The sequence below is a fragment of the Rhinolophus ferrumequinum genome, chromosome 2, assembly GCF_004115265.2.
Source record: "Rhinolophus ferrumequinum isolate MPI-CBG mRhiFer1 chromosome 2, mRhiFer1_v1.p, whole genome shotgun sequence".
NCBI lineage: Eukaryota > Metazoa > Chordata > Mammalia > Chiroptera > Rhinolophidae > Rhinolophus > Rhinolophus ferrumequinum.
Genome location: NC_046285.1, coordinates 61,621,244 through 61,646,941, shown reverse-complemented (window position 1 = coordinate 61,646,941; position 25,698 = coordinate 61,621,244). Strand labels below are relative to the sequence as shown.

At 40.7% G+C, this 25,698-nt stretch overlaps 1 protein-coding gene across 5 annotated transcripts in view; it reads right to left on the bottom strand.

The window, feature by feature from the left end:
- MCF2L2 (MCF.2 cell line derived transforming sequence-like 2) overlaps positions 1 to 25,698 on the bottom strand; it is a 213,319-nt gene that overhangs the window by 39,294 nt on the left and 148,327 nt on the right. For 4 of the 5 annotated variants that reach the window (XM_033121699.1, XM_033121707.1, XM_033121731.1 and 1 more), the window contains 6 exons: positions 12,104 to 12,170; positions 10,700 to 10,815; positions 9,489 to 9,558; positions 4,725 to 4,817; positions 3,936 to 4,028; positions 431 to 499 (listed from right to left, as the gene is read on the bottom strand). In XM_033121699.1, coding sequence (XP_032977590.1) covers positions 431 to 499; positions 3,936 to 4,028; positions 4,725 to 4,817; positions 9,489 to 9,558; positions 10,700 to 10,815; positions 12,104 to 12,170 — 508 coding nt within the window. The remainder of the gene's footprint in view (positions 1 to 430; positions 500 to 3,935; positions 4,029 to 4,724; positions 4,818 to 9,488; positions 9,559 to 10,699; positions 10,816 to 12,103; positions 12,171 to 25,698) is intronic. The other variant, XM_033121716.1, reaches the window with a different exon arrangement.

Genomic DNA, 25,698 nt, shown 5'->3' with positions numbered 1-25,698 from the left:
CACACACACGCGCGCGCGCGCACACACACACACACACACAAACACACTCACTTGGAGGGGAACAGGGCATAATGTATACAAATTAGATATATAAAGAAATAAATGTAAATCATTCACAATCCTACCATGCAGGAAAACCACAGTAGAGATTTTATCATATTTACCTCCAGTCTTCTATTCCTGTTAGAACATTTTTATGTGAAAGGAAGAAAACATTACTATTTAATCCTGCTACAAATCCCACTTTGAATTGCCTTTAATTTTTTTTTTGTTTTTTTTCCTGACTATGAACTATAGGATACATGCAATTTTAGAAAATTTAGACAATAAAGATCTTAAGCAAGGAAAACAAAACTGTCATAAATCCTCCCACCCATGGGCAAATTCCATTAACAGTTAGTTATATAAAACAATATTTAACATCCAGTACCTTAGACGAACCTCCTAGGTCACCTGGGTCTATCTCCAAATCCTCAGGAGACTTAAAATCCAGCAGACCCTGCATTAACCCAAAAGCCTTATTGAAAATCAAAAAATAGAATGCCAACTAAATCTACTGTGCAAACAACGTTCAGACAAAGTAACTGAGAATGTATGTGAATTTGTCATGAGTAAGAGGGAGCCCCACCACACATTCTGAGCAGAGAGGACATGCAAATAACTGCGAACCCTGAGACACAAGAATGAATGAAGGGCACATGAATGAAAGAGTTCTTTCCACAAACATAGACTCATATTGGACATACTACTTTGCAGCCTGCTTTTTTTCACTCAACAACATATCGTGAAAGTTTATTTTCTCATGGTATTATGTATTTTTAAAAACATGGTTTTGGTTGTGGCCGTGCTGCATTCTGTAGATAAATCATAATTGATTAATCTCCTCCATTGTTAAATATTTAGATTTAACAACTTTTCCGAAGGATCAATTCCTAGAAATGGAATTGTCAAAGTTAGGAGTTTTCGTGCATATTTCCGAGTTCTGTACAGAAGGACTATGTTCCTGCCCCCCACTTAAGAAACCTTGTTTCACCTGCTCCTAACCTACATTGAACACTACATCGAATCAAAAGGTTTGGCCGATTGAATCATCAGAGCAATCCTACCTTACTGTTGTTTTAATTTGAATTTCTCAGATAACTAGTGAGGTAGAACTTTCAAAAAAGTATTTGCTATTAGCATTTATTTTTTTGTAAATTGCCTATGTCCCTTGCTCTTTCTTTCTTATTAATTTCTTTTTTCAATATCAGCTTTATTGAGGTATTCCTGATGTATAAAATTGTTAGCTATTTAAAGTGTACATCATGATGATTTAATAAGCTTACACTGTGAAAGGATTCCCCCCAACTTGTTAACACAGCCATCACCTCACATATTTCTCTTTCTCTGTTTTTTTTTTTTTTTTTTTTTTTTTTTGGCGAGGACATTTAAGTTCTACTCTCTTAGCAAACTTCAATTATACAATACAGTGTTACCAACTGTAGTCGCTATGCATTACATTAGATTCTCAAACCTTATTCATTTTATTGCTGAAAGTTGGTACCATTTACCAACCTCTCCCTATTAATTATTTTTTAAAATAGTAACCTATTTAACTTTTTTTAAAAGATGACAAATGAATGTTGCTCTTATGATTGGAAATGCTCTTACACAGAAAGTCAGCATGAACACCTATTCTAGAATATCCTTGCAATAAGCAAAACTTACAGTAAATGAATAACGCACCGTTTTCCAAACTATACCTTGATCAAACAAAATCCAGGCAAGAAAAATTCTCTACATTAAATTTGATAGTTTCCATCCATCACTTAGCCTATTTGACAGAAATCATGAGCTCGATGAAAGTGAGTTCCTGTTGTCCCTACATATATGTATTTCTAGTGTTTGCTGATGATAATATATATCAATATTCTCTAATTGACTTGTCATGACTCATTAGGCATTCTGTACTCAAAAAACATCTTTGTCATGATTATTAAGTTTTACAATATCTCAGATATTAAGCATTTCATAGATATCATCTCTTTTGTTTCTTATTATGAATTTCTATGTGCTCACTATTAAGCACTCTAAACATTTGTCACACATCTTGCTAGTATAACATTTCCCCCAATTTTTCATGAGTTCATTTTTAATGGTATAATCTATCATTCCTTCCCCTTTCTGTCATGCTTAGAAAAGCGCTCCCACATCAGGATCCCACGATCCTTTCTAAGCTGTGAGGCAGTGGGTCCCACATCCATGCTCTCAAAGAAGCTGAAGTTAGGCCCTGCAGAATGAGCTCGTTCCTCAGGGTGGAGAAAACCACGACGTTCTTGCTCTCTTCTCAGCTGTGCCAGACCTTTGAACTTGTTTTTCCAGGCACCTAGCAAGTTTTGCGATGGGAAAAACTGTTCTGCCCTGAGCAGCCTCCCACAGCTCCCCACAGACCCCCAAGGAACATTTTATAGTGATTCTGTCTCTTGTTTCCTCAGCGACATAAAGCTAACAAAATCATTTAAGTATTTTTAACATGTATTACCTCATAGAATGCTCCAAAAAAACATACCAGGAAAGTATTATTACTACCTTCATTGTACAGATGAGGAACCTGAGGCAGAGAGAGGTTATGTGACTTGCCTGAGGTCACACAGCTGTCAGAGCCCAGATCCACACCCACCAGGTCTAACTCCCGAATCTGCATTTCTAATTACTATGCCCTACAGCCTGCTGTTCATGGTACAGAACTTAGCTGTTGTGTCAACATCACTTGAGTGGGAAAACCTGAGCCCTTCAGTCCCTGAGGCAGCCAGGCCCAGCGAGTGAAGACCCCACCGTAGGTTCTGCCCTCTCCTCAATGAGCCCAGTGGTGGAACTTCATGACAGTCAGGACAGGACAGTCAGAGGACTGTGAGGCCCTCAGTGAGCACTGCATCAAAACATGCTCACAGATACCACTCATGGGGAGAACCAATGAGTCTTCATCCTCATGCAGACACTAATGTGACAACTTCATGTATACAGCGATGGTTACAGGTCCTGGGAGCTCTCTCCATGCATCACTCACTGCTCCCCCAGCTAGCCTAAGGAGGAGGTTCTGGTATCCTCATTTTACATACAAGAAAGCCAAGGCCTAAGAGGGCCAGTAATCCTATAACTGGTGGTGCCAGAGCCGGCCCAGCCCCGCTGGGACTGCTGATGCAAAGCTGAAAGGGGTAATGTTTTCTGAGAGCAGAATGCTGGGCCATGAGCTTAATTTCCCCAAGCCCCAGTTTCTTCACACCCCAGAGCCTTCCTGACACATCTGATTGTGGGGATTAAATAAGAAATACACATGAGAAGGTACCCAGTAAACAGCAGTGGCTCATTTTGTTGTTGTTGTTGTTTGTTTTTGTTTTAAGAGATAGTACCAACTGGGCAAGAGCTGCTTGCTTATTCAAAACACAACCTGGAGGAGTGGCCCAAACCTTCGCCTCAGCTCACACACGGGGAAGCAGCCTTGATGGCACCCCCTGTCCTGTTTGGGGTGTGTGGGAGAGCTCTCCTGTCTGAAGCTCCTTGCCAAAAAACGGTATTTTACCCCGAGGTATCTTACAAGAGAATAGCGGCCTGGCTGCCTCCCCACCCTTCCGGTTGTCTGCAGTGTGGCTGCGTCTGCCTTCCCCACTTTGCTCCCAAGGACCTCTCCTCCCCTAAGCCGGGCTCCTTAGAGATTCATGTCCCGGCTGCAAGCTGGACTAGCCAGGCTCCCAGGTCTCTTTCAACTCTTAGGATTCTTGGGTCTTACCCCTCATGGAGGAGGGCTGCTTTAGACTTGGAGGACAGAAAAAGCCCAGAGGATAGACACCTTTGCGTTTGGAAGACAAAGTCACAACTCTACGTGTCTAAGGAAAAACACAGCACAGCGCAGGCATCTGTTTTCCCAACACTGAAAAGCACCGTCTTACTGACTTTACCTTCAACAGCGTCTGGTATTTTATAAGTCTCTGGCTTGGTCCTCTGAGGTACTTAAAAAGAGGGAGACTGTGATCCAGTTGGCGCTGGCATACCTTTGAAAACCAAACAGAAACAACAGAAAACAAAACAAACAACACACACAGAGAACAAAAGTGGCAGCATTTAAACATAAGAAAGAAAATGGGCTCTTACTGGACAGAGGCACAGCTGTGCCGACCAGTTGTGTGATGTTACTGAGTTGTCTAGTCCCTCAGGAACAGTGTGTGGAATGAGAGAAAGGGCAAAGGGGACAACTCGGCTAGTATTTTTATAGGCAACCGGGGAAGCAGGACCATTTATTTCTATTAGAAAGCAAGTCCACTAGAAGACAGTGGGGCATTTCAAATCCTTCTGAAAAGGAGGTAGCCGGTCTTCGAGTTGGGGTGTGGTAGGGTGTATTCAGGTCATTTTGAGCCTCGAAGGTACATGATGGCTTATCGATATCATTCCAAGGAGCCCCAAAGTGTAACCTTTTTCTGATTTTTTCCATTTTAAAACCCATCCTAGAAGAGAACTCTGGTTTTTTCACGAGGCTACAGCTGCACCTCACAGCCCTGTCCCACAGAGACCCAGGGCAGTGTTGAAACTTCCAGTATGCGATTTCAAAATAGGAGAGACTTTCAATGAACATCAACCCTCATGCTAATTTCTCTGCTTAATTCATAATTTTGATATCTTTAAAACTTTGATGCACATAAACATTGTCCAGGGAAAGCAATTTGTGGGAGACCTTGTCATCTCAACATTACCCCAAAGTAGGCACAGTCTTGACACTCTTGCCAGATTTCCGTAGCTCGGGGCAGATTCTTATGGTATTTAAAATATATTTGAAGATCTTCTTTCTGAGTGGGAAAAATTAGAACAAATTAATCAGGTAGGCTTTTTCAGGACAGGATAATACAAGTTCATTCATTCAACAAGCCTGAGATATTCAATGTATGAGGAAGTGGGGAAGCACAATAAGCAATTTTATGTTGGGGTGTGTATGCGGTGGGGAGACACAAAGAGGGCTATGAGCAACCATAGGCACTACGCACAGATACGATCAAAGTGCTGTGAGAACAGTTTCAGGACTCTGGTAAATAAAGAAGTAAATTCATGAACAGGAGTTGGGTTTTATCTGTATCATTCCTCCTTCGCTCTTTACTCAGGACACCAGTATCTCCCCCAAATAGTTATTTTTTTCTTTCTAAAATAGTTCTTCAGTGAGTGGTAAAACTAACAGAAAGGAGTGATGGCCCCTCCTTTCTCTCTCCCCACCCTCCCTTTTTACATCATCATGACACCAACTCTAGGGAAAAACCTAAGAAACAACCACGAGAGAGAAACATCCCAGGTGGAAAATGTGGCAGTTTGGACAAAGCAACACAGATCTAAATCATGTGGGCAAGCCCCAAAGCAGCAGCTCTGCCTCAGACATCACCTTCAACCTGCAGCACAAGACTCTGAGAAGGAAAAGGCACATGACTAGCTCAGAGCTAGAGATAACAGGGATTCCAAGCTCCTGTGCGACCCACATTCTCATTGTATCAAAAACTGGGAGCGGGCCCACATCTGCCAATACCCCAGACAGAAAGACTACCGTAAGTCTATGGAGTCAGCTTGCGGCTTCATCCGCTCTATCAGGAGAACCTGTGCTTGCCACAGCACCCACGCTGCTCCGGCAGAGAAGCCCAAGTGGTCACTTCCTTTTAGATTTCAGTGTCCCTATCTTTCTGCTAAGGCCAACTCTTGATGTCCTTCATGTGGACATGGGCTATTTTTCCCCTCCCAGCTTCAACTTTGTCTATTCTACTTCCAAACACATTGCTGCACTGAATGATTTCCATTTCCGTATCTCTTCCCCTGTCCTCATGGATTGTAAGTGGTCATTTCACCATAAGAACTACAGCAACTCTGTCCTTTGCTACTCTCTCCAGGAGAAACCTCTCTCTCTCTCTCTGTCTCTCTCTCTCTCACACGCACACACTCACTTAGGAAGAGAAATGTACAGACAGGTTAAGAAACTAGCATAATAATTCAGAGCTTGACAATAATACATTCATGCTGCATTCACTCAAGACCACCTACTGTGTGCCTTTGATGTACCGGCACCATGCTAAATATATTTGTTAAACTCAGTGGCTCCCATAGCATCGTAGCCTAGACACGGGGAACATGCCTGCCATTCTGAGGGCCAGGCTTATAAAACATTACAAATTGATGAAGGCATCTCACCCACATTTGGCCTGTCAGAGCACAAAAACATTGGCCGTTAGCTTCTAAAAGAATTCAAGCGTTCACTGCTTTCAGCACTCACCACCGGAAGATTCTCAGAAGCTGAAGGAGACTTTGGAGATCCAGCTGCCCACCCAGTGAAACATCCTCAACAGTCAGCCATCTTTCCTCAAACTCTCCCAGTAACAGAGAGGGGACCTGGTGCTCTTGGTGGGTGCTGAGCTGAAACCTGTGTTTCTGAAACCTTCATCTCTTGGTCATGTGCCCGTACTTTCAGCAACACAGAGCATTATAGGCCTTCAAGTACCAAAACTCAACCATTGACCTAAATTTGCTCTTCAGTCCAAACTACCTTAGAGAAAGGATGTGCACGAATCAGCAGCATATGCAAGTGCCCGATTCCCCCTACCTCCCCATAGAATAAAGCAGGAGGCTAAAAAAATTGCTCATATTCACTCAGGGAGACATGATTGGTTATTAATTAAGACTGTGGGCACTGGTGGTGGGTGATCCAAGTTCAGTTCTTGGCTTTGTCAATTACAAACTACATCACCTGAAGTCAGTTACTTAACATTCCTACACTTCAGTTTTCTCATCTGTTAAGTGGGCTCACAACAGCACTCAACTCCTATGATTGCTGTGAGATTAAATGAGATAACGTACAGAAACCTCTCAACAAATGCCTGATACATACAGAGTACCCAACCAATGGTAACTATTGTCAAAGCACTTTTTATTTTGTAGAACCCTTCTGCATGCATTATTTTCTGATTTCCACAACAAATTTACATATTAATATTATTAAGCCTGTTGTATGGAGGAGAAAAGTGAGACTCCATGGGTTTAAGTGACTTACTTGAGGTCATGCAGATAGCAAGTGTCTCGACTTAGATAAGAAATTACATTTCCTGAGTCCGATTGGGCAAATGGAACTCAAAGGAAACCACTAACAAGTATTATTGTATGTAGAGGTTGGTCTCTGGGGCAGAATCTCCCTGGATGCTACAGGCTACAGAATCTGATTAAAACGCTTGGCAGGAGGAGTATTTCGAAATTCATTTCCATGGTGAGTGGTATTCTGCAAATACTATTGAGAAAAGGTAAACTGCTATACTAAATAAAGGATGATGGGCCCACCTTGTTGTCTAACAAATATAAGTCTTTGCACAGCAGCAGTCAATTCCCTCAAGGATTCTCAAAGATTAGATAATTGTGGTTTTTAATCACTCCATTTGTCCCAGAGTAATAACTTTGTGCTTCATAAGAATTTATTACCTGTATTTTGTCTCCAATGTAATAAATCATATAGGATTATATGAGGTCTGACAATTAAGTTCATGAACTTGTTGCAACAATGTTGTTAACCTTTTTGATATCACAGGGATTATTCATTATGAATGTGTACCAACTGGACAAACAGTTAACCAAGATTAATATCTGGAAGTGCTGAAAAGACTACATGAAAAAAACGAAAATGACCTGAACTTTTTGCCAGCAATTTATGGCTCTTGCATCATGACAATGTACCAGCTCACATGGCACTGTCTGTGAGTTTTTAGCCAGTAAACAAATCACTCACCTCATCTGCCCCCCATGACTTCTTTCTTTACCTGAAGATAAAGGAAATATTAAAAGGAAGACATTTTGATGACATTCAGGACATCAAGGGTAATATGACGACAGCTCTGATGGCCATTCCAGAAAAAGTGTTCCAAAATTGCTTTAAAGGGTGGACTAGGAGCTGGTGTCGGTGCATAGCTTCCCAAGGGGAGTACTTCGAAGGTGACCATAGTGATATTCAGCAATGAGGTATGTAGCACTTTTTCTGGGATGAGTTCGCGAACTTAATTGTCAGACCTTGTATGCAGACTTTGTGGTCTGTATTAATGATTTCTGTTTCTCAACATGGGGGACTATAAAACGCTTTGTAAAACTTTAGGAGAGGAAATCTTCTAAGAAAAGATGTTCAGTTAGCAACGCCCTGACCATTTCCTCATAGTTGGATAATGTTTATTGGATAACATCCATTTATCCGCACAGGAATTCGGTCCTTTTCTCATTCAAAAATTTAAATAAGTCTTTGCAATAACAACATAAACAATTATAGAATATTTCTAAACTCTGAAACTAGATTTCACATTGGTAGTTTGATGAGTGCAAAATTGCAAAATAGTATAATATATAACATTAATAATGCTATACAAGTGATTCAAAAAGAAATTAATCAGATCGAATACAAAACAGTTTTTAGTGTACTATCTTGAATTCTAGCACTTGATGAAAACCTCTCATGGGGCTGTGGTGGAAAGCCCAGAGAGGGCCACAGAAGGGGCTTTTTAAGCTAGTCAGGAGCTCTGTAGGTTGAAGGCTCTGTTTTTGCCTTATGTCGAATACCTTGAAACCTGGGGATTTTTGTTTGCTTGCTTTCAGTTTATCACAAGTACTGCTCTTAAACTGTATCAGTCAAAATTTGGGTTGTTGAAAATTTTGAAGTTGTTTGACCTGTTGTCTCAGCCTCACAAAAAGAAAAACAAGGAAGTGCATGAAAAGAAGGGCTAGCCAGGGGAGAGAGAAGAAATGGGAAAGACTTAGAGAGCGGAAGGCACCCAACGGTCTGCATAGTCCTCCTACAGGGAAGAAAGCCCTTGGTGGGAATGGTGTTGGGTAAAACATTTCTCTCTGGCAGAGCCCAGGAAGAACTTCTGGCCCAAACAGCCTATTTATTGCCCAAGGCAGAGGTGGAGAAGCGAGGAGAGGGAAGAGGTGTGTGCAGTTCGAAGGGGAGGTGGTCAGAGGTATGTTGCTGTAGGATAGGACATTCACAAATTGGGTGCTAAACCAAGATTTAACATTTTCTAACCGCCCTCTATGCTGTAAAAAATAAAATGGAAGTAAATACATTTGGGGGGATTTTTAGTTTAACATCAGTACTTCTCTTGAGAGCATAAATATAGCTAGTGAGGAATGTCAGTATGATTCTTGTCCTAAAAAGGTTAGCTTAGTCATTCAGAGTCATTCAGGGTCACCTGCTTTGGGTTGCCTGGGGGGCCAGTCTTTCATTTACCGGGCTTTGCGAGAAGCCAGGCTGGTAAGTGGTTCCTGCCATCAGTGTGAGCTCAGACAAACTGGACTCATATCCACTGGGGGACGTACTGCGAAAGACTCCTGCTTTGCATTCAAAAGGCAGATGGAAGTTTTCAGATATTGGTGTTTCTGTTAGTCCTTGTTACGTACACAGAAAATTAAAAGCTGACTTTAATCACAGTTATTTTAAGTTATTGGGAACACAGACTTACTCTCTTGAGAAAGCAACGTGCCAGAAGTTCAGGGTTTTCAATGCACTTTTTCAATTCTTTTAGAAAAGTCCTAGGGAAAGGAAAGTATGCTTTGATTTTTACACACATGGGGTTACAATTTCTTTTTAAGTAAAATCATATGAGGTTTTAAGAGGTGCCTATAAAAATGTTGTTTTCCAGGCTTTATTGCTCTTGACTCATCTTCAACACATTGATTTGGAAGAAAAAAATGTAATCTGTCACATTACTAGGATGCCCTCAAAGCACCCACAGCTGTTCTGCTCATTCTAAGCACTAGCCACAGACAGAATGGATGCATCCAGGCTCCCTATGACATGATAATAATGTTAATAAAAATTGCTGCACTTGCCACTGCTACTACCAATAATCACTGAGCGCTTTCTATAAACCAGGCATGAGCTAAGTGCTTTGCAAACAAGATCTCATTTAATCCTCCACCAAACCTTGCAAGATAAAGGTTTGGTTAATGTGAAATCTGAGGTTCAAAGAGGTGGCATAATTTCTCCAGGGAAAGTAGCAGAAACAAGATTTTTATTTCAGTTTTGACAACAGACTAAGAGAGATGACATGTAGTCAAGATACAACTGTGGTTCTTTTCCTTTCCATTAATTAGATGTGTGATTTTGAGGTCATTATAGTGAGTAAAGTGAATAAACAAGGCGCAGTTTCCTCATCTGTAAAATGAAAGGGTTGGAAGATGATTTCCAAAGTCCCTTCCACCTCTACTTCTCTGGAATGCAGCACCCAAGTAGCCATGAGCTAAAAGGAGCACTTGTTGAGACAGTTCGCATTTTTTAACTCCCTCGTTCCCAGCACTACCCTATGATAATAGGTATGCAAATGTGGTGTCTTGGTCATCTTTGTATTCCCAATGCTGAACACGGTGCCTGAAACCAAACAGGTGATCAGTAAATGCTGGTGTAGAAAGAGATAAATAAGAACTCAAATGAATACAACATTGGTGCCTGGCCCCTGGCACACACTCCATTAATGTCCTTTCCCTTCTTCCTTAGGGATCTTGTGGCACTTCTCCCCTCCTTCTCATCCCAACCCAACCCAACCCATTGACTCTGGGCTACTTACTTAAGCCTGAAAATATCTAAACACTCTCATCTCCAACTTCTATCATTCTGGTTTCCATCTGTCTCTTACTTTCCATTTTTCCTGATAATTTGAATTATTATATATACCTGTTGTGGAATTCGTAAAGTTCTTCAATATTCCCAAAGAGAAAGTCCTTGTTATTCTGAAGAACATCTGGAATCAGATGCTTCAGCCAGATAAAATCCATTGGAGTGATATATCCCTGCAGAGGTGGAAACAAGGTAGGTTTTCCAGATAGGAACATTAAGAGATGATCTAAATTACCTACTCCAGGGAAACAAACTTTAATAAAATAATTGGGGAATATGGCACACATATTCCCTGAAAGCCATTCCATCAAACACTTTCTTTTGATATTATTTTACTCATGTATCCGTCTTCCCAGAAGGAGATGGTTTGTTGGCAATGATAATTAAATGGCATTTTTATAGAAAGAACAAATGTATTTTTAAAATGTTTGTGTTATACAAGTCAAGTGTGAAAGGAAAATATTTACCCATCATGTTATGACCTGACACAATTACTATTTTATTATACTACCTTCATGACTTTTTAAAAGCTTATTTTATATGGTTATAATCACAGTATATATATATATATATATATATATATATATATATATATATATATACACATATATATATGTAATTTATATTGTTTTGCCATATACATTCTAGAGTCTGCTTGTAAATTTCTACATATATTGCTTTTAATTTAATCTTATAAGCATTTTTCAGTGTTGCTACATATTATTCAAAATAATTATTTTGTAAAAGTTGAATAAGATTTCATTTAGCATGTATATCAGACTTAATTAACCATTACCTTTTTTTAAAGATTTTATTGGGGAAGGGGAACAGGACTTTCTTGGGGAACAGTGTGTATTTCTGGGACTTTATTGGGGAACAGTGTGTTTTTTCCCAGGACCCATCAGCTCCAAGTCAAGTTGTTGTCCTTTCAATCTTAGTTGAACCGGCAACCTTGTTGTTGAGAGCATGCTCTCTAACCAACTGAGTAACCATTCACTTTTTAACTGGATATTTAGTTGTCTTCTGATATTTTATAGTAAAAAAAAAACAAAAAACAAAAAACAAAAAACTATTATAACTTTGTACATATAGTTTATTCCTCATGTTTCCCCTTAGGAAAATACACATTTCCACTCTAAAGCAAATAGTGCTACAATGACAAACAATTCTCCCTTATTAACTTATCAAAAACATTTCAATTATCATATCCATTGTTGGTAAGCATATGGTGAAGCTCGCTGGGCATTGCTAGAATCAGCATGAGTTGGCACAACCCTTTGGAAGTTAGTTAACATGGATCAATAGACATAAGAATGTTCGTATTCCTACTGGAAAGACACTTGTGAAATTAAAAGACCTGAAACGTTGGGGGGAATTCTGGAGACAAATGGCAGCTATTTTGAATCTCTTTGTGCAACAAAACGTCTTCAGTTGGAATACGCCCCCCTCCATTCTACTTACATCAATTATGCTCTTAATCTCTTTTATATAAATCTCTTCAGTCTCAAGCAAGTCGTGTATAATGCGCCTGAATCACAGCAGCAGGTGGGAAGATGAAAGAGAGAGAGACAGAGGGAGGGAGAACAGTTTTTTAGAATTCTTTTAGGCATGGTGCTCATCAACAGTTCCCCTTAGTGGCTCAACTACTCAGGCTATGGCCAGTTCACTTTGTTCCGTTGAACACCCAAGGCCAAACCGTACTCTAATCACAATGACATAAAAAGAAATGGCAAGGTTAGAGGACTCAAAATCCATTTGTAGAGCCGGCGAATGACTGATCCTCTGGTGGGCCATATTGTGGAGGTCAAGAAGGCAGACGCTGGAATCAAAAATACCTAGTTTGGATCCTTGGTCAGAAAGGTCTGTCTGACCCCCGCATTGTACACGTAGATGTTTTCCCCCAGCTTTTTGCTGTTTCATTGTTCACATGGATCTTTGACCCACAGGGATGTACTTTGTTGTGCACAGAGTTAGACAAGTGCCAGTCATGCCCCTTTCCTCTGGCATTCGATGTTTCAGTGTGATTGATTTCGTCAGCCAAACAACGGGAGTTCTGTATGTTCCTCTTGAGGAAGGCAGCTGTGGGGTGTAGTGGGCAGAATTCTAAGATGGACCCCAAGATTCCTGTCCCCTGGTGTACACATACCCCCTCCCGGTTAGTCAATCAAACACTAATTTAGGTGCAACTGTGAAGGGATTTGGCCATTCTGACTTGTTCCAAATCAGTTGACCTTAAGATGGGTAGATTCCCTGGTTGGGCCTGTCCTAGTCACATGAACTCTTTAGATCTGGGTCTCGAATTCAGAGAGATTGAAATCACAAGAAGGATTTAACAATTTAACATAAGGGAGATTCTCCTTTGCTGGCTTTGGTGGGGGACATGTGGCAAAAAGCACAGGTAACCTTTAGGAGTTAAGTGGCCCCCAGCTGACAGCCAGCAAGGAAACAGTGACTTTAGTCCTACAGTTGCAAGGAACTAAACTCAGGTACAACCACCTGAACTGAGAAGAGGATACCGAGTGCAGCTGACCAACCAACACCTTGAATTTAGCTCTGTGGAACCTGAGCAAAAAGCCAGTCATGCTGTGCCCGGACGCCTGCCCCAGGGAAATTTTGAGCTGAGTTACTAAGTTTCCAGTCATTTTTTTAAGCAGCAAAGAAGGACTCAGTAATCCCACTTCAGGGTATTTATGTGAAGAAACCCAAAACGTTACTTCGAGGGGATGTGTGCATCCATATGTTCATTGCAGCATTGTTTACAGTGGCCAAGATGTGGAGGCAGCCTGGTTGTCCACTGATGGAAGAATGGATAAAGAGGAGGTAGTACATATATACAATGGAATATTGCTCAGCCATGAAAGGGAATGGGTTCTTGCCATCTGCAGTGGCATGGATGGACCTGGAGGGTATTATGCTGAGTGGAGTATGTCAGAAAGAGAAAGACAGATGCAATGGGATTTTGCTTATATGTGGAATCTAAAGAACAAAATGAACAAACAAAATGGAAACAACCTCAGATACAGAGAACATTTTGAGGGTTTCTAGATGGAAGGGGCATTATGGAGTGGGTGAAAAAGGGGAAGGGACTAAGAAGTACAAATTGGTTGTTACAAAGCAGTCATGGGGATGTAGGATATAGCATAAGGAATATAGTCAATAATATTGTAATAACTATGTATGGTGTTAGATGGGTACTAGATTTATTGGGGTGACAGAAAGGTGGGGAGTTGGGGGGCAGGGTGAGAAAGGTGAAATAAGAAGTACAAATTGGTAGTTACAAAATAGTCATGGGGATGTAAAGTACAGCAGAAGGAATATAGTCAATAATATGGTAATAACTATATACGCGTATAGTGTCAGGTAGGTACTAGACTAGTCAGGTGGATCGCTTCTTAAATTATATAAACATCTAACCACTATGCTGTACACATGAAATTACTATAAAATAATATTGAATGTCAACTGTAATGTCAACTGAAAAATTTAAAAAGGGAGGAAAAAGGTGAAGGGGAATAAGAAGTTGAAATTTCCCGCTACAAAACAAGTAAGTCATGAGCATGTAATGTACAACATAGGGAATATAGTCAATAATTTTGTGTAGCGTGGTACGGTGTCAGATGGTTGGTGGACTTATCATGGTGATCACTTCTTTAGGTATATATATATGTTGAGTAACTATGTTTACACCTGAAACTAATATAATATTGTATGTTAGCTATATTTTAATAAAAATCTTTTTTTAAAAAAGAAAGAAAACCAATAGAAAGAGTAAGGCTAGTCCCCACATCTATCTCCAGACAGACTTCTCTTCTCTTCTCAGGCTTTGCTGCCATACTTTCTTTTTTAGGCTTTCTTTTAGGCCTCCAAGTAAGTCAGTGTTTGTACTGTGGTTCCCTGAAAGTAAGACCTAGCCGGACCATCAGCTTTAATGCATCTTTTGAAGCAAAAATTAATATAAGACCCGATCTTATTGTACTATAAGACCAGGCATTATATAATATATAATATAATATAATATAATATAATACCCTATCTTATTTTACTATAAGACCGGGTCTTATATAATATAATATAACATAACATAACATAACATAACATAACATAACATAACATAATATAATATAATACAATATAAGACTGGGTATAATATAATATAATATAATATAATATAATACAAGACCGGGTCTTATATTAATTTTGCTCCAAAAGACGCATTAGAGCTGATTGTCCAGCTAGGTCTTATTTTTAGGGAAACACGGTACAAGTGTTCATGTGTAGAATATATACATTTATGGTTTCCTCTGAACTGTTGGTGGGTGATCTATTAAACAGTAACCTATCCTAGTAATAGCTTTTCCCTTTCATAAAATGGACATGGCAAGGGAGAAATAATCAAAGGACACAATATAGGAAATTCGCACCAATACACAAATAACTATTAGTCTTATGTAAAAAGGATTCTCTATACACTAATCCAACAAAGGCATAGTAAAAAGGAGTGACAATATTCAACTACTAAAATGACAGAAATTTCAAATCTCAGAGTAAGACTGATAGATGAAGATGTGGAAATACTGACAATATTGGCTGAAGTGAAAATTTGTTAAAGATAACTTGGAAATATCTCATCAAAATTGAAAACATGTGCTCTTTGACTCAGTAATTTCACTTCTAAGACTGTTTATTATCTGTATTAGAACAGTAGCACTTCAACAAAAACCAGATATAAACTGGAAATTTCTTAAATGCTCATCAATAAATTATGATACATACATATGATGAAATGCTATGCAGTTTTTAAAAAGAATGAAACCAATTGATTCATGCTGATATGACATAGTTCAGGTATTTTAAGGGAATTAAATAAAAACAAAAACAAGATGCAGAAAAGTACGCATAGTATAAAAATAAGTGTGTATGCATATATATATATACATATACACACATAGCAGTGCCAAAAAAATGTATACAAGTGGGCACTTTGGTCAACGTTGCTCAAGCAGTAGTTCACTGTAATCAGAAGTGTCTGGACGCTGATGGTAACCACTTTGAGAACTTCTTGGTTGCAGAAGTCACACGTCACTTGTATTCATCTTTTGTTATTTGTATATATTGAGTATTACAATTTTAATAGTTTTTTTCCTTTCTTAAAATGTGTATACAGTTTTTGGCACCCTCTGTATATGTAAAACTGTATATGCTTAGAAAATTCATGCAAAAAAACTTAAGACATTGTCAATAGTGATTGCTTTTGGAAAGAGGTACTGAAAACTAGAATATAGGGAAGGAGAATTTCTATATTTTACTTTACACCCTTTGATTAAAAAAATTTTTTTAAATATTTACCACTTTTATAAATTAAAAAATGGTTTACATGACACCCTAACATGAACGTTACTGGAGGTGATGACATATAAACCCTGTTTGAGAGTTGTAAATAAGTTCTACAATTTACATATTTTATAGCGCAACAATTATTCTTTCTTAAAATGGCAATTTTTGTATCTATTTACAAAAGCTTGTTGTATGACAAGACTGACAAAGGACAGCCATTGACAGAGGATACAATTTCAAGAAAGATAAAGACTACCAAAAAGTTTCTTTAAGATCATACCTAGTGAACAGCGTCACTGAGTAACAGGTTTCTTTGTTGTTGTTTTTTTATAATCATCCTGAAAATGATGACAGTTGCTATGTCAGAAGGAAATATAAGCCTTGATACCAATCTATTTCTATCAGTCCTGATACCAAGTAGAACCACAGCAACAGGTAAGCGTTCATAGGAAACCAGAGTAAAGCCAGGCCTCCTATGCCCTCATGAAGCATTGGGCTTAAGCAACTTGGCAAGTCTGTTTAAGGATGAATTGATGATTAAATGAAGTCTGAAGGCAGAAAGATGGTGGGCAGAAATCAATTTTATTATCTAACAGTTATGTAAGAACTTAGAGACTCCAGAGTTTTTAAGAATCTGAAACAAAAAAATATTCACAACTTAGAAGAAAAAAAAAAATCCCTTGTCAGGTCATGTCCCAGTTTATAGTTTTGGAAAATGGTCTACAGATCTCATCCAACTGCTTCATTTTACTTTTTCAACTGCAATGACTGCGACAGATGAAACTCCAACAATAGGAAGTCCCCTGAACATTGGTCACCTACATTTCAGTTCAGGTTTAAAAAAAAAAAAAATAGCCCTCATATCACTGTTAAGCTGTTCTTTTTCCTTTCCTCTCCTTTGTTTTCCTTTCAAATAACTATAAAATGGGAGAAATTTTATGATTCTATCTGATGATTGCCTGCTTTATTATTACAAAACACATGTCTTTGTTCACAGAAAAGACTCTCAAGGATTTAACATCTAACGTCACAAAGTATTGGTGGTGCCAATAAAAGGTATACACATGACTTGTGTTCATCCTTTGTTATCGGCATATATTGAGTATTACAATTTTAATACAGTTTTTTCCTTTCTCAAAATGTGTATACATTTTTGTGGCACCCTTTGTGTATGTAATGTAGATGAGGAATGGAAAATACTGGGAGTTCTCAAGTAATGTAAAAACGTCAAACACCTAGAGCAATTTGCTCCTATGTCCTGATGGCATCTGCCCAGAGGTGAGCACTGTAATTAGGACACCAAATGGAGTCACCAAGTCAGATCAGCCTGCACTAATGCACCCTGCACTAGTGTACCTTCTGGCACTTTGTTTTTCATTTAAAAGTGGATCTCCCTTCACCCCCACCCCAGGTCATTAAGGGAGAAATGGAGGCATAATGTGTCTTAAGGGACCGCTGTTTTCTCTGAAGCCATATTTTAAGGTAGTGTCAAAACAGAGCTTTGGTATCCGGTTTCATCCTATATGACACATCATGTTTGTCTCAGATGACACTATAACCGAGGAGCAAGAATGGAACCTTTTAAAATAATAAATGCAACCTTATTTGGTAAACAAGATCATTAAAATACATACATGTTAGAATTTCCTGGTAAGTTTCTTCTTTGTCCATGCATCCCAATCTGTTCCCCCTTTTAATCCTAGTCCCTCATCCTCCCTACCCCCTACCCATCCCCAGTTTCCCAGCTCTCAAATAGAAGAGTATCCTTTTGGGAACCAGATTGTCAGAAGTATATTTCTGCGCTCTCATTGTCAACACAATTTGTTATCAAGAGTTTTCATTTTCTCCTGGTCTGACAGATCACATCACACACATCAGAAAATATTATTGATTTTCACTTTTTAAAAATTAGTTTTCATCTAATACCCTCTTTGCCAAGTTGAAAGATCTGTTCTTATCCTTCTCAAATTCTAGAACATCTGATATAATGGGTATCCAACTTCTTCAACCTTTCTCTTTCTTTGGTGTCTCTTTATTATTCAATCCTCATAACTCTGTTTCTTCTCTGTTTCTTCCTTGCTTCATCTTCCTCCTCCTGTCTAATGTTGCTGCTCCCTAAAGGTCAGCTCAGGTTTCCAGGCTTTCTTCCTTCCTCTTCACTCATGCTATTGACTCTCCCCCATCTTTATTTTCTTCTCAGACCTTTGGCCACACTCAAGTCCACATTGCCAATCCACGTCTTTATCTGGATGCCTTCCAGACACCTCAGTCGCCTCAGGCTGAAGCAGAACTCATTAGACAGAAATAGCATGTACATCAGTGGGACTGCCATTTTCCTGGGGTCCCTAAAACACAGTTGTCATTTCAGATCCCTTCCTGTCATTGTCACTTATATTCAATCTGTCACCAAGCCTCATCATTTCACCGCTCAACATGCCTCTTGGAGTCAGTTTACTCTCCATTTCTGGTGCTACCAGTAGAGAGCAAAATCTCCATTCTTAAGTACTTTGGTGCACTCCGAGCATCCCACCCTTGCTTCTGAAAATCCACGGCCATCAATCAGTTTTGCAGACCACCAGTCTTCCTAAAGCTCCATCATCATCGTGCCATAATTCTCCATCTTCAAAAACTTAACATAGCTTTCAAGTGCCCACAACTGCCAATGTTCCTTCCAGGAGTTCAAGACTCTCCATTCATGTGGTAAGAATCTACTTAGGGAGCTTGCTCTAAAAGGAAATCTAGACCTACAGATTCAGAATGAGGAACGCTGGGTGGGAGCAACAGGTGGAATCTGTAATTTTCACAAGTACACAGACGATTCTAAAACAGATGTTCTGCTTCAACTAAGTAACACTGATCTGACCCACTCCCTTTAGCCACCTTCCCCACGTTCGTTATCCCAGTGTTATTATTTTACACCTCCTTTCAAATTCCAATCATTCTTGAAAACCCAGTTTCAATAAGCTCCTCCAAGAAAACTCTAACAGCTTCAGATGAAATTAGTACCACAGTCTTGTCCGTGCTTCCCAGGCAAAAATAATTAGATCTTAGCACTTATTGGTTCCCTACTATAAACCAGGCATCATTATATTATAGGCACTTGGGCTAGAGCAACGCACCATAATCCCGGGCCTTAGTCAGTTCACCATCTAATGGAACAGACAAGAAAATGTGTGACTCCAGCGTGGTGTGATAAGGTAGTGAGGGGAGTCAGGTGCAGAGGAGGCGCCATCAGTAGGCCAAGCATGGAGGGAGACACTCTCTATTTTGAATTGAGTGGAGTGAAGTTTAAGATGAGTTTAAAAATGAAAGGAAGCCAGGGGATAAAAAGGAGGAAGTGTGTCCCGAGGCCAAGGGAAACAGTGTGGAGGAGGGAGCAGAAGCCAGAGACGTGTGCTCCTATCAGTACTTGTAAGTTCTTTGGTGGGGCTGGGCCAACAGTCTATTAGTTCATAAAATGTTAGAAGCAGCTATAACTTTAATTCCATCCAATTTATCCTTATTGGACAGATGAAAAGACAGGACCCGAGCCATGAAGCGACTTGCCCAAGGTCAATGGCTTTGGCTAAGCCAATGTTCTTCCCACTACATTACATTGTCTCTCCTGGCCCATGTTTGAGGAGCATCTGAAGTCTTGTTTGCTGACTATTAAATAAAACACAAATTAAAGGAAACTAGCATGGCATTATAGAAATACACAGTTTCAGGAGAGTAGGTTTCCAAGTCTATTTCTATTTTGAAAATACTAGGTAACCTCGGGCAAGTCACTTTCTTTCTCAGGGTCTGTTTCTTTATGTGTCAAAAGGCTGAATTAGGTCATCTTAAGTATCCCCCTGGCTCTCATAGGTCATTCTTTATATATGTTATCATTACTAATAAAATGTATGATGTGGTCTTTGGTCTAATTGCACCTCGTTTTTCACTTTTACAAGAAACGAAACACAGGTCGAAAGACTTTCTGTTCATTTACAACCTCAGTTAACTAGTTAATGTGTAACGGAAGTGTGCAGTAGGATAGCATCAGGAGAAGGGCAATCAACGTGACCGAGAGGTCTTGGAGAAGGTGAAATCTGAACTGTCCTCTGTAGGAGGTGAGGACCTGCCCAGGAAGACAGGAGGGTGTTCCAGGAAGGACACCTGAGCACAGTGTAGGAGTCCAGGCTCCACAGGGGCCTTGAGGGAAGCAGGCTGCTGGGGCAGAGTCTGGATGGGGAGCGTGAGAGGCAGGGGGCACCTGGATGGAGGACATGGCTGTCACAGCAGCTACAGAGTGGACTTGATGCAGGAGCTCAGGGCAAGGGGTAGGAGATAGACTTGGCCGGCAGGGCAGATACCCTCTCCAGGAGCCTGTTTCGTTAAGTGCAGAATGGGTCTTGAGGGCTCTGACTTACGAAAACATGTTCTTAGTTTTACATGCTTCTTCGGTTTCAATTAGGTGTTCTGTAATCATACAATAAATTCTCAGAACTGTGAACGATTACAGCGTGAAACACTATAGACACACACAATGACCATGTTCAAGCCAATGATATTTTAAAGCATTTGTAAAAGGCCTGAAGAATATTAACAGTTCCCTGAGTCCAGGAAGGCTAACAGTTGAGTGTTTTCCTCAATTGCTGTTCCCTCTTTTCCACTTTTGTGTCTCAGTTTCTATATTTTGTCTTATGTTAATTGGATTTGATCTCATTACTCTGATGTGTTTAGGGTAAATTACCTCAAATTCTTTTTGGCAGAGGCTGGGGCGTAAACAAATTATTACTGAAGTTTATCTGGATCGATGCGCATTCTTCAATATCACATAATAAATAATGACAGAGTCATTTCAGGCACCGCACTTTTTAAAAGAGGGGTTGATTATAAACACAATCCCATCAATCCTATTTCAAGTTAACAATAACAATGCTGCATTTGTGTAGCATTTTAGGCATTATAAATTTTTTTTAAAAAATTGTGGTGAAATATAGATGACATAAAACGTAACCATTTAAATCAGGGGTGTCAAAACTGCGGCCCGCGGGCCAACTGCGGTCTGCAATCCGTTTTTTATCGGCCCGCAGCAAATTCCAAAAATATATTTAGTTTACTTAAATAAACCAGGTAAGGCAATACGTACTTCACCTGGAGTGAGTGGCCCGGCTGTTTGTGTATTTTACCACATATGGCCCTTGGTGAAAAACGTTGAAAAAAGTTTGGACACCCCTGATTTAAATGATGTTTCAGCGCACAGCTCAGTGGTATTACATACACCCACCATGTGGTGTCACCGTCACCAGACCTTCTCCATCACCCCAAACTGAAGCTCTGTGCTCATAAACACTAACTCCTCTTTCCTCCCTCTCCCCATCCCCTGACAACCTCTATTCTACTCGCTGTCTCTCTGAATTCGCCTGTTCTAGGTACCTCATCTAAGTGGAATCATACAATATCCGTCCTTTGGTGTCTGACTTATTTCACTTAGCATAATGTTTTCAAGGTTCATCCATATTGTAGCATGAATCAAAATTCACTCCTGTGTAAGGCTGAGTATCTTTCACTGTCTGAACGCATCTTGTTTAACCATTTATCTGTTGACGGACACTTGGGTTCATTCCACCTTTGGTTATTGTGAACGATGCAGCTATGATCGTTAGTGTGCACGTGTCTGCTTGAGTCCTGTTTTCTATTATTTTGGGTATATACCCAGGAGTGGTATTGCTGGATCCCGTGGTAATTCTATTTTTAACTCTTTAAGAAACTACCTACCATACTGTTTTCCATAGCAGCTGTACCATTTCACAGTACCACCAGCAATGTACCGGGTTCTAATTTCTCCACATCCTCGTCAACATTTACTATTTTCCATTTTTTATAATAGCCAGTTTAATGGGTGTGAAATAAAGTTGTTTTTTGATATGTGCATCATATTCCTTGATCCATTCAACACCGGACAGAGCTCCTCCAGGGCAGATGCACTGTCTTTTTCAACTGTGTCCCCATGTCTTCCAAGTAGGTAAATTCTCAATAAATATTTATAGAATGGATGAATGCCAGATTTAAGGAACAGACAGACACCAATTCTGTGAGCAATAGTAGGTACTAACTGTTATTCTCATTTCACAGAAGAAATTGGGACTCAGAGCATTAAGCGACTTGATTGGGATCAAACTGCTGTCTGGGCACTGCCCGCAAGAGCCCTAGTGGGGGCCTTCTAGCTCTAACCCCAGTGACGGGAACTGGTGTGCCAAGGGTGAATGTCAGTCCACTGAAATAGCGCCCAGTATTCTGACTCTGCAGCATAGCTCCCTAAACGACAGACCTGCACAATAAGGACACAGGTAATGAGCAGGTTGGAGGAAAAGGGCTGCTGGCTCAGCCCATATGCGTTTACGACTAGGATTCAAGGAATCGGTTCAGATCTCAGAGCCATGATGCACAGGCACACCTGCAGTCCAAACATAACAAGACACAGTGGGAGAGATTTCTCGTGCCCCACGGGGATTCCTGGGATCCTGCTGATAGGAAAACCATTATTACTTCAGTTAATGGGAAAGGGTAGTCCTGGTACTGACTCCAATAGGAGTGTCCAAGCAACTTGATAATCTTCAGTAAAGAAAAGATATTGTGAAACAGTGAATAAGCTTCCATTTCATGCAAATGAAAAGAAGTCTACTCTAAAACGGAAATTCCCAAAGATAAAAAGTGTGTGCTTAAAAAAGTCAAAGATCAAAAAACGTTGAGAAGAGACACACTGCTTTCTCTGCCCTGTGCACCTTTATTGCAGACCTAGTTGCATCTTTATCTCCCCTGCGGATATCCTATTATTCTATTAATTTCTTCCCCCCCAAGAGGTTTGTTTGTTTGTTTGTTCATTTATAATGATAGAAACATATGGCTCAGAAATATGCTCTCTCTTTCTAGAATTTCTTAACTCTGTATCTGCAGGATCGAATTGGTGTTTAATACAGGTTTTGACCTTAGATCATCAGACCAACCATATTGACTAAAAAAATATATATTGTTTCAGATCAAATGATTTACCAACGATTTTAGAATTGGTTTTTTAGAAAGGCTGTTATACCAAAAATCTCAATATAGCAAAACTATTTCTAACCCTTAACTAACGGTCTGCTTATTTTAAATGATATTCAATATGAACCCCAGGCAAGCCTATAGCTACCTTATGAATTGGTTTGAGTGGGATTCGAACCACATATTCTCCATAAAGCGGGCAATGAGCACCTAGGAATTTTTAACTATAGAAAAGGGAAATAAAGAATGACAGTTGTCCTTAAAATATCAGCACAATCAAACTTAAGAGCACAATTCCTAACACAAATGACTGTGTCTGCGCTAGGCCTGTAATCCCCACAGTGATTTTCCGAATGTCTCCATGCGCTGACCTTTTCTTGTTTTCCTTGGTACCACCCAAATCATTTCAGGTCACGGGACCCAAACCATTTTGCTCAGTTTAGATAGCTGTGGCAAGGCTGGTGCCAATTGTCTTTTAAAATACAAGTATTAATTGGACAGCATTCAAGATCGTCCCTACACAAATGTCACTCAGTCACTCAAGTTGGATATGTCTTCCTGAGTAGGAGAGACAGGGGTGCAGTTAGAGGCGGCCCCTTGGAACTTGCACAGAACCCCGAATGGCCCTGGGATGTGCAGTGGTGGGAGGGGAGAGGAAACGCTGAGAGACGCAGTGTCAGGGAGTGGTACCGGGCCACTGTCACGGGGGCCGTCTGAGCATTTGCAGCATGGATGGAAACTGTGCCTGCCTCACTCCTGCCCTCAGGCCCTCCCCTCCTTCTCCGAGAGAGGCCCACCCTGTCCACAGCACAGCTCTACTGGGCCAAGGAGGGTCCCAGCAACCAGAGCCTGCCTCTCCAAGGCTGTCCCTGTCCCTGAGGGCCCTGCTGAGGGTTCCATGGACACGTAGAGATGCCCTTATGTGTTGATGTGGAAGGAGTTTAGGAGGCCCCAGCCCCTTGCAGAAGAGACGAGAAAGGACGAAAATGGGTTCTGAGAATGGCCTGCAGTGGATGCCTCTGTACGGTCGGTTCCCTCCATCTTCCACTTCTGGGTGTGCCTACTATGGCTTCTTCCAACTGCCAAGGTCCTGGAATTGAGGGAGGATGCCAAACATGCCAAACCACAGGAGCAGAAGCAAGAGCTGTTCGAGAGGGGCGAGAGTGGCTCCAGTGTCAGCTTTGGGGCCTGTTGGCATCACGGGAGAAGTACACTGGGGCCATTGTACTGCGACAAGGCTTCCTGGAATGAAAGTTTGAACATTCGGTGACTGTGGGAAGCATTCAGCAAAAATTCAATTCAACCAGCAGTTAATACGTATCCACTCTGTGCAGAGCTTGTGTGTGGGGTTCTTCAGGGACACTGGAGACAAGCAGGACGTGGGCTCCACCCTCAGAAGGTCTGAGGACTCTCAAAAGAGTAGGGAACACAGATCCACAGACAATTTACACAGCGACAAAATGCCACCAACTGTTATTGACACGTACCGCCCTGGGTTGGGTCCCCTGGTGAGAAGAGGAGGATTCTGGCCCTTGGGACATTCAAGTCCCATCGGTCACTGTTCCACAACACGTGTTTGTATGTTTCATTTTAGACATGTTAAGCTTCAGACTAAAGTGACACATTTAAATGAAGACATTCAAGAGTGGAGCTCAGAATCTAGACTAGCAATATAAATCAGGGATGAAAGGCAATGAGTGAGACCACTGAGGAGCAAGTGTGGGGAGAAAAGAACACCCAGAAGGGTGTGTGGGTGGGAGGGGATGGCGGGCAGCAAAGGAGGAGGAGGCATCAAGGAGATGTTGCATCATTTTAACAGGCGATGCTGTATTAACGGAAACGCATTTCCAGAGACGAGAAGCACAGCAGGTCCTCCTATTGCAATGACGATGGGATGCAGAATGAAGACCGCCTCTGCCAGCTCACCAGTGAGACAGCGGAGCTTTCTGTAGCCCGTGGAGGGGTTGAGGGTAACAGCCGTTCACACAGCCCACAAGGATGGCCTAATGCCATGCTCAGCACTTTAAACACGTTATTCTGATTGCGATTAGTCCTCACCGCACCCTTCCTGGAAGAAGGTACCATGGGGTGTAGAGAAGTTGGGTCACTTGTCCAGACCCGGTGGTCAGCAGGCAGCTAGGTCAGGATTCCACCTCATCCCTCTCACAGCGCAGCCTTACATGACACTCACCAGTTTTAGGACACACAGGCTGTGCTATGTCTGAATCCAGAGGGCAGGGCCTGTATAGGGTCTATGAGGAAGTCTCCTACCTCACCAAATTCAGAAAGAGCAGGTTAACTGGACAAGTGAAGCCTGGCACCATGGCGAAATGCTTCAGTTGATTGATACGAAGCCGGTCAGTTATCAAACCCGTTTCTCCTCTCATAATTTCAGTAACACTTGCCTCATCCTTGGGTGTCTTTTGCTCCAAGCATCTCCTAGGTTCTCTTGTACTCAGGTTTCAAATCTTCTTTCCCCACAACTAATGATACATGCCCCTCTGCCATCCTCTCTGGTCCTGTCTCATTCATTTGCTTCACTCTCTGCTCTTTCTCTGCCTCATCTTATCCTTTCTAACAAGCAAATCTTACAAGCAAATTGCAATTCCTTTCATTTTTCAAGTTTGCCATATTGATGTTGCAGTTTTCTTTTTCTAGTACTTTCTGTAGTTTTCTAGTGCTCTGCAAAGCAAATTCCTGATGGTGAGATTGAA